This window comes from Gadus morhua, chromosome 6 (genome assembly GCF_902167405.1).
Source record: "Gadus morhua chromosome 6, gadMor3.0, whole genome shotgun sequence".
NCBI classification, from domain to species: domain Eukaryota; kingdom Metazoa; phylum Chordata; class Actinopteri; order Gadiformes; family Gadidae; genus Gadus; species Gadus morhua.
Genome location: NC_044053.1, coordinates 16803591 through 16813590, shown reverse-complemented (window position 1 = coordinate 16813590; position 10000 = coordinate 16803591). Strand labels below are relative to the sequence as shown.

Here is a 10000-nt window from a genome sequence, read left to right as displayed (position 1 = left end):
ATGTGTATTAATGACACGGAGGAAGTCGTCAGAGTCCGTCTGATTAATGGCCACTCCTCACTCCTGCCCTCCTTCCGACTAATGGCGCTCCATCTCACTCTGTCTATAATTATCATTCAATAATTAGATCTGCAGGAGCTCACCTTGTGTGCTCTTTCTCGATCTAACGCTCACACACACACGCACGCAAACTCGCACACACGCACGAGGACACACAACACAAAGTTATATGCTTTGATCTTCTGCACAAGTACTCTGTGTATATGGGAAAGCACTTGGTGTGGCTGGCGGTTGAGTTTTGTGTAATCATGGGATTGCTGCGAATTAATTGCTCGGACTGGTTTGGGACGAAGATCTGACCTGTCATCTGGGCGGCGGACGCCGGCGTTTCAGACGCACATATGCCGCCTTCAAAACAGCTCGGAGGTTCGGAAGCTCTTACGTGACTTTACGTAAACATAAACATAAAACCGGAAAACAGATCGTTCTGGAGATTAGACTTCATTACAACTATGTAACAACATAACAACAATTATGGTTGCAGATGGAGGTAATATATATAGTATAGGAGGATGCTGAGTCAGTGTGAGTCATCATGCAAGCCATTATTTAACCTCAATGAAAACATCAATATTATTACCTTCGGATGTCTGTGAACATAATCCAAATAGGCGTGCAATGATGAAATTTTCCTTTATTGTACGTGTACCAAATACCTTATGCATGGTTTTTATCATCACTACTAACATTGCTAATGCTACTGCGCACAGTAAATTCAATTTTTAAACACAGATTGAAACACTCCATGGCAACTATACTTTCTCTGTACAGAATATTCAGTGGAATGGAGGTACCCCATAACAAACTCATTGGAGTTTTGAATTAAAATAATAATCTTGAATTTGCCCCAATTAGAAAGGGTAAACTTTCATTGACTTTTCCAGTCAAGCACATACTGCCTGTGTTCAGGGTGAATGGAGGACAGGACATCCTTCCAGTTACTGTGTGGTCATTAGGAGCACAGAATGACTCATTAGAGATAGCCTTAACTCTCTTGTCCTGATACACTCCTCCTGCATAACCACACACACACACGCACATGCACACACCTCTCATTCTCCTAAGTCTTTAGATGCGATAAAAAAAGCTTTCTGTTACAGCCAAAACCCCTGAAAACAAGCTGTGACTATTTTAGAACAGTAAGTATAATATTGAGATATGTGTTAACCTTATGTCTAAAAATGAAATATTTCACATGAGAGACAAGGATAGCAAATATACCAATGTCTTATTTTTTAAACAAATAACTAAGTGCATTTAAATAGCCCTTTTTGAGGCACTCCAACAGCTTCACATCACAAGCGTGGAGGAAGACTCAGCTCTGACCACTACCAGTGGAGAGTCGAGGAACGGTTCAATCATATCAGAGACCGGGGGGGAATCAGGTGATGATGTTGGTACAAAAGCCAGGTTGGGACGTTGGTCCGGACTACGAGGTTAGCGCCCCGACTCTTGAAAGGCCATGGGACCTTACAGGGAGTCAGGAACTCGGTTTAACTTCTCAACCTCAAGACTGTGCTCTTCTAGAGTCCCCGTCTCCGTCCTGAAGCACTCTGGATATTCCTGGAACAGAGGAATGAGTGCCACCTGCTGACCCTCCAACACCCCTACATTTACATTTACATTTAGGGCATTAAGCAGACGCTTTTATCCAAAGCGACTTACAATATATCGCTGTTGGTACAGCAAAGATGTTCATAGAACCATGTGCAAGTACGAACAATCGCTAGGCTAACCCATTCCCCATATACAGCAGTGATAGCAGCTACTGCAGATGCTACACAATTAAGTACTATGAAAGTAAGTACAATGTACATTAAGTGCATACAATAAGTGCTTACATTATGTGTCAGGACGTACAACATACAATGGTGGGTGGAAGGGACTGTACGCTATGCAGAGTCTATTGAACTCTGAACAGGTGAGTTTTGAGTCTTTTGCGGAAGCTGGTGAGCGACTCTGCGATCCTGACATCGGCAGGGAGCCCGTTCCACCACTGAGGTCCCAAACAGAGAAGAGTTGTGACTTTGCTGATCGACCTTTGCTTGCTCTTAGCGATGGCGGTACCAGACGTCCAACTGAGGTAGTTGAGCGAAGGGATCGAACTGGGGTGTGTGGCTTGACCAACGCTTGGAGGTAGGCAGGGGCAGTTCCATCGACCGCCTTGTATGCCAGTACCATCATCTTGAATCTGATGCGATTCAAGACGATGGTACTGGCATACAAGGCGGTCCATACAAGCCTCTACCATCACCGTCAGGTCTTCCATCAAAGGATGGACCAAGCCAGCCCTGCTAACTTTACTGAGGAACCAGCTGTTGTTGATAACCACAGTGCTGGATATGACCCATGTTTAAATTATAGGCTACTCCCACTTGAATGACTTAGCCTGATTAGAACTCAGTTCTAAAATATGCTTATCCCTTATGTTTATATCAGCTCATAAAAGTGTCTTACTTATACCTTTATAGGAATCAGACTGATTCTCACCCATCCATACAGTTACAATAGCTCTATAAGGAGATAAAGGGCTACACTTGACCATCTACAATCGACCTATCGATCTTCGCCATATCAATATGAACTCCTTGTCTTATCATCATCTTTTGGGTAATCAAGACTTCCTTGTTCCTTTGGACGTAATGTCATCATCGCCGGGGTTACTGGAGGTCCATTGGTTTTCCGACCACGCCCTTGGCATCACCTTCCACTACTGAATATGTTAATTTACTGCAATGATTTATCCCCTTCCAATGATAAATCGCCTACCATATAGTCATGTGATCAAGACTCATTATTTTATAATTTTCCCTTATCGTGTGCCATTACTGCACCATATGCGGTAATCAGACAGAGACAGAGTGAGAGAGATAGAGAGAGATTCTGAAAACGGAGTCATAATTTGGAAACACCAAGCCATAAACACAACACGAAACATGTGGTCATAAACCTGTTGTAATGCTGATATAACTATACTGTCTTACTTTCACAAAGAGTGTCTGGCAGGCGTGGTAAACACAGTAAGCTCACCGGGTCAATTGTCTGCTTTTACAGACTTCCGTCACATGAAAGATTACTTTTTATTATGGATAAAGAAAGGAGGAAAACAGAAAAAAACAATGAAAGATCCAAAAAAAGAAGGAATGAAGGGAAGAAAGAATGAATGAAGGAACCAAAGAATACAAAAGTAGTAATTAAAGAAAGAAAGAAAGAAAGAAAGAACCAAAGGATGAAGGAAAGTCCTATTCTCACTGTAAAACTTACTTTGGATTTAGAGGATCAGGCTGACCCCTAGATACTCGTCATCAGCTGATGTGTTGGTTATAGGAAGCGTGACAAGCATGTTTTATCCATGCTATTGAATAATGCTGTTAGAGCCAACCCCATATTTCACAGCCCACTAGCCTTGATAATTTTCGACCTACGTTTTTTTTGTTTAGCTTAGTTCAGTTTTATTTTATTTCAGTCAAATTTAGATACCTTTGGTCGAGTCTAGTCTAGTCTAGTTTAGTTTATTCTAGTCTATTTTAGTATAATTAAGTCTAGTTTTTGTCATATTGGCAAATCTTTCAGGAGCTACAGCAACACATTCCCTATGATTGTCAGGATTTTCATCTCATTCAGGACAGAAAGCTGTCCTTGCACCCTGTAATCAAATCAGATCTCATTTAGAGTCTGTTAATATACAACCCAACAGGCGGGAGCACTGCAGCCAAACACTTCCTCCCAATCTCTCAGAAGGCATAAAGGCCAGTCAACAACCACTCACGCACTCAATGTCATTTACTGCCGCGGACAACGACTGAATTCACTTTACTTTCTTTGGACATTCACTTCACATTGAAACCATCTGAACTTGTTGACTGACCAAGATACAAGGCGACCCCAGTGGATCATACGTCTTCACACATACCTCGACACGTTTGGATTTTTCAATGGTTGTCTTCTCAGCCCATCAGGGAAGATAGAAAGAGAGAAAGAGAGAGAGCGAGAGAGAGACAGAGGGGACAATAAAAGCAAAAGGAGCAAGGATGAGCACAAGCAAGCGTCTCAGGTGGGCAATCTGCGTTGTGCTGCCTCTGGTGGGCTTCGCCCTGATCTGCGTGGGGGTCTTCCAGATGTTCCTGGGTAAAGGGGGGCGCTACGTCCACCTGAGGGTGGTCATGGCATACGCCGAGGTGATGGCCGGCCTCATTATCATGCTCATTCCGGTCCTCTGGGCCGTCTGCCACAAGAGCAGGGACCTGGGACCAGGAGACATGCTCGCACCGCGGCCCTCACAGATCTGCACCGTCGACAGGTAAGGATGGAGGACAGTGGAGGTTGTATGAAACCTCCAAGGGTGTACACCTTTTCTTTTGGGGGGCTTTAAGCAAAATACATATTTTCTTTGATATGCTACTTGTACTACTTTTACATTTTAGAGCTATTTGGTGAAATGCAATACTCCCCGAAATAAAACACATATAACATCTTATATTATGATATGATATGTGGAATACATCCAAGCTTTTGTGTCTCTTGTCCCCCAATCTGAGGGCATCAGAAGATGGTTGTTACCATTTAAAATGGCAATGACCCATACGCTGTTATACAACTTCAAAGAGGCACTATCTCTAATATAAGGTATAACGGTGAATGGAATGCATTTACATAGCGCTTTTCCAACCAGTGCTCACTCAAAGCGATTTACAATTATTGACCAACATTCACCCATTACTACACGCCGACGGTGGCGTCAGCCACGCAAGGCGACTCCCGGCTCGTCGGGAGCAGTCAGGGTTAGGTGTCCCAGAGCAGGACACCTAACCCTGACTGCTCCCGGCTCGTCGGGAGCAGTCAGGGTTAGGTGTCCTGCTCTGGGACACCTCAGCACCCAGATAGGAGGAGCCGGGGATCCAACGAGCAACCTTCACCGCTCTACCTTCTTTCAACGCTAGTGTCAAAAGTTTGTTCAACAGCATAACAACGTTGGTGTGTGTTCTTCCGCAGACCCTTCCCTCCGTCCTACGAGGAATCCCAGAGGAGATGCATGGATCCTCCCTCTATAGAGATGGTGGCGGAGGGGGCGCCAGGCTCAACGGAGATGGTGGTGGAGGCGAAGGGGGTCCCAACAGCGGCAATGTCCCCTCCTTTGTACACCCAGCACAGTTCTAATATCTCAGACTGCACCTGGGAATTGGAGCAGCCCCCTCCTTACACTGGCCCCGCCCCCACCTCTTGAACACACACACACACACACACACACACACACACACACACACACACACACACACACACACACACACACACACACACACACACACACACACACACACACACACAAACACACACAGAAACAAGCGCACAGGCACCAACACACACAACTCTCGACTCTTCAGGTGTCGGATGAGCAGGGATGGCTGCTAATTCCAGAATGTTCTGGGCAATGCAAAGAAAGGACACTGTGAAGTACTTTTTCACTATTACTTATTTTGTTATCGCTTACATGTTGAAATACATGTCATCAATACCTAGGCTGTGGACATTGGTGATCAACCTTTGGCTAGCACTATCAACTGGAAAAGGTTTTTGATGTTGGACTTTGTCCAAGTTGAAAGGCTTGTACTTTGGCTTCAATTCTGACCTTTTCTTCAAGAAAGTGTTTTGGATGAAACCGAAGAAGGAAACTTTTTTGCACATTGCCCTTTCTGTGGTTAAATTACAAAAAAAGGATAGAGTTTTGCAGTAAGTTTACCACATAGATGAATGGATTAGAATTAAGCACTTCTTAGGTTGAGCATCATGCATAGCATTTATAGAGCTGTCCCTCTATTGAGCTGCAGCTCTATAGAGAGACTAAAGACAGTATGTTTACTTGTACAGACACTTCCTTTCTATAAGACTGTGTCTGTCACAATGAATATTGTTCTGGATTATAGTATTCGTTGTTATCCAGAACATGTTCATCCATATACCCTATATCACCTATAGATTTACAAATGAATCCTTTCCAAAGGCGGTGAATTTTTGAAGAGCTCTTCAAAAATTAGGTCAAGATTTATAAAGTAGAACGTTAATATGACTGTAAAAAAATTGTATATTTTTATACAATCTGTTGTCTGTATTGAATTGCACTAGCTGAACCATGCTTTCCGGACTTTTACAAGTTTCATTATCCAACACATTCAAAAGGATATAACAATGATCTGACAAATGTCACATGGCAATAAAGGTGATTGCATGTCAATTATTAATGGACTCATCCACCTGGTACACCAAGTAACAACACCTGGTAACACCTTGTCAGGGAGGGTATTGTATACAATACATAGTGTATGTGCCAACTATCCTATCATGAAATAGTTGAATAAACAGCAATGGCCGAACGCAAATGCTTGGCTGAATCAATGAACATATACGTCCCTAAAGACTACTATCTACTGGCATGTCCTCTTCCACTCATGGCGGTCACCAGAGAGGTTTACCATAGTCCTCGTCTCGGTCTTTAAACTGGAAGATGTTTCCATTCACAATACAGCAGTCAGACCATAAAGAACAAAATTCAGGACGTTTTACTGTCCTGAATGAGACTGTGTGAGGGGAGGGGGGGGGTGTCAGTGACACGTCCACTAGGACGCTTTGAAATAACTGAAGACTGAAACACTTCTCTGTGCAGTCAATGTATAGTTCAGTGTAGAGCTCACACGCCTTTAATTTGGATAAGGAACAACAGATAAACCAAAGCAATGGCTATGTATTGATAGGCAGCTTCCCGAAAAGGATTTGAAGGAAGTACACACACATACACATGGCTTAACAGACACACACACACACACACGTGCGTGCATGCACGGATGCACGCATGCACTGACACAGACACACACAACTACACGCACACACACACACACACACACACACACACACACACACACACACACACACACACACACACACACACACACACACACACACACACACACACACACACACTATATATTTCACGCTCTCTGTTCCACATCATCATTTTATAATTTCTCTGTGAATTCAATTTACATTCAAATCAGGTTAGCCTAATCAAAATATTGACCAGCCATAGCCATAGGTACAGAGGCATTTTTGGGACCTTTAGAAATTACCCAAAATCCAACAACCTAAGTCTTATCCTATCAGAAAAAATATGCCTTATGTGAGGTCAATTAGCAGCCTCTGGTGGCTTCGGTTGTAGCTACAGTATAGGCTATAAACATCTCATATTAGGCGCTGGCGCCTGTAACAGGAGGGAGTGGTACTCAAGATATTTCAGATGTTCAAATAATGTTTATTTGGAGTAGCTGCAGTAGAAAGTTACGTAGTGCAGGTGTAAGGGTTGTTTATTTGGATACGTTTTTGGTTTTGATGCTGATGATGTTTTCAATAGGTCACACCTACAGAACAAGGCATTAGTGATCCTGCTTTAAGGAGGCAGATTGTTCTAAAAAGGTTACAGTGCATTCAATGGTGGCAAAACAAACAACCACAAAGAACTGAAACAAAAAAAAACTAAATTTACTTGGCTGATTCAACTGATAAGCTCTTGACAAACGTGAGGCATGAAAATAAAATCAACACTAGAAACAGATTTTCGAAAAAAGTTACTACAGATATTTCCCCATGAGCAAGTCATCTTAAACAAGTATTATCCATTCATCACTGTGACAAGAATAAACAATACAAATATATTGCCTGTGTCTTTGGTAAAATGAAAGAGCAGAGCCACAAACAAGGGAAAGAGAGAGGTAAATTACCCCTGTACAGTGCGTTTTAATGTGCATGCGAGTGTGTCTATGCCTTTAGTGTGTATGTGTCCGTGAGTTCCGCACAGCTTTTTGCAAACTAGATTTCATATAGAAACTTTAGTACATTAAGATGTACAGACTCAGTTCCTGTTATAATGTTCAATTGTTACAATAAATCAATGTGTTTATGTATTTGTCTGCACGTGTGTGTGTGTGTCTGTGCGTGTGTGTGTGTGTGTGTGTGTGTGTGTGTGTGTGTGTGTGTGTGTGTGTGTGTGTGTGTCTGTGTGTGTGTGTGTGTGTCTGTCTGAGCATGTGTGGCTGGGTGTGCATATGTGTGTATGTGTGTGTGTGCGTGTGTGTGTGTATATGTGTGTGTGTGTGTGTGTTTGTGTGTGTGCATTTCTGCATGCTTGTATGGGTGTGTGCGTGTGTGTGTGCGTGTCTGCGTGCGTGTATGGGTGTGTGCGTGTGTGTGTGTCGGCATCTGTGTGTGTGTGTGTGTCTCTGTGTGTGTCTGCATGCGTGTGTGTCTGCGTCTGTGTGTGTGTGTTAGTGTGTCTGTGTGTGTCTACATGCGTGTGTGTCTGCATCTGAGTGCGTCTGCGTGTGCGTGTGCGTGTGCGTGTGTGTGTGTGTGTGTGTGTGTGTGTGTGTGTGTGTGTGTGTGTGTGTGTGTGTGTGTGTGTGTGTGTGCCCCCCATACAGATGTTCAGGTAATGACATTTGGCCCACGGCGCCCCATCCTCTCGTGGATGTTTGAGATCTTCAGGGCGATGGCGATCAGAGGTCCCAGGACCACCTGCAACACACACGGCTGTGGTGACTCCTCCCTCGCTGAGCACACACTTTGATACACTGAGTTCAGTTACAGGACGTTAAATTGCATCATGGGTAAGGCCTCCTTGAGTTAAAACACCTAACTTGGGATCGAAACAAAGAGCTCCATTGCCAAACAATCCCCCCCCCCCCCCCTAATACTGCATATGATGGGTAGATACTGCAGTATTATACAATAAACAATGGATTATCGGCCAAATTTTAAATCAAGGCAGAAGCACATGAATCAATGTGAATAGAGGAGGTGGGCACACCTTCCCTGGTTACTTTAAACAACAACAACAACAACAACAACAACAACAACAACAACAACAACAACAACTTCTTACAACTGGTTGCAGTCACGAGGTGATTTCCAAGACAGCCTGTCCTAAACCTTAAGCCTCCTAAGCACATAAAGCGCCTATCAAAAGTCTACAGGTTGAACCTTTTAAATTTACAGTGTCACATGTTCTGTGGTGTCACACAACAAGACACAACAAGTGTTGTGATTTAATTTCTACTGCTTGACCATGGCACATCATGACAGTGCTGTTTCTAGACTCATAAAATGTGAAGTAATTTTGCTGAAGCAGCAAACACTGTGCCTCATTATCTCTCTCTCTCTCTGTCTGTCTCTCTCTCTCTCTCTCTCTCTCTCTCTCTCTCTCTCTCTCTCTCTCTCTCTCTCTCTCTCTCTCTCTCTCTCGCTCTCTCTCTCTCTCTCATTCAAACACACACACACACACACACACACACACACACACACACACACACACACACACACACACACACACACACACACACACACACACACACACACACACACACACACACACAGAGAAACACAGAAAAACACTAACACACCTGTGTCTCTCGGCTGTGTCTCTCCGGGTCGCGCTCAAAGCTCTCGGCGTAGATTCGAATGGTGGCGCCCGTCCCAGCCCCTCCTCCGCTGCCGCTGCGCCTGAAGACTAGGCGGCACCCGTCGGCGAACAGGATCCTCAGACCCTGAGGAAGGAGAAAAAATGTGAAATAATTTTTTATTTGATACATACCCCTAAATCAATGCCCTTGAATTGTTCATAATGTTAGAATATTATAGCTATGCATTGCTAAGAAGCCAGTCAAACGATTGTTTGTTTTGTCAAGAGCAGTACACTTTAATAATCTGCATTTACTAAACCCTCCACTAGATGTCGCTAACGTCAAGAGGTTTGGGTATAAATATAATAGCATAAAAATATACCTATGAGCAACGAGCATTCGCGCAATCATTACTGCTCTAAACATTCCAATCTTACCAGAAAGGTGCAACAATTTTGTTGTGTCAGGTGGGTAAAAGCTATAATTCTGCCCCCATT

General features: G+C 43.5%; 1 protein-coding gene across 1 annotated transcript in view; it reads right to left on the bottom strand.

The window, feature by feature from the left end:
* Positions 1-8427: 8427 nt before the first annotated feature.
* Positions 8428-10000, bottom strand: part of pgm5 (phosphoglucomutase 5) — a 21726-nt gene continuing 20153 nt past the window's right edge. Inside the window, exons 10-11 of the mRNA XM_030359276.1 lie at positions 9504-9647; positions 8428-8619 (exon numbers count right to left, since the gene is read on the bottom strand). Coding sequence (XP_030215136.1) covers positions 8530-8619; positions 9504-9647 — 234 coding nt within the window. The 3' untranslated portion in view covers positions 8428-8529. The remainder of the gene's footprint in view (positions 8620-9503; positions 9648-10000) is intronic.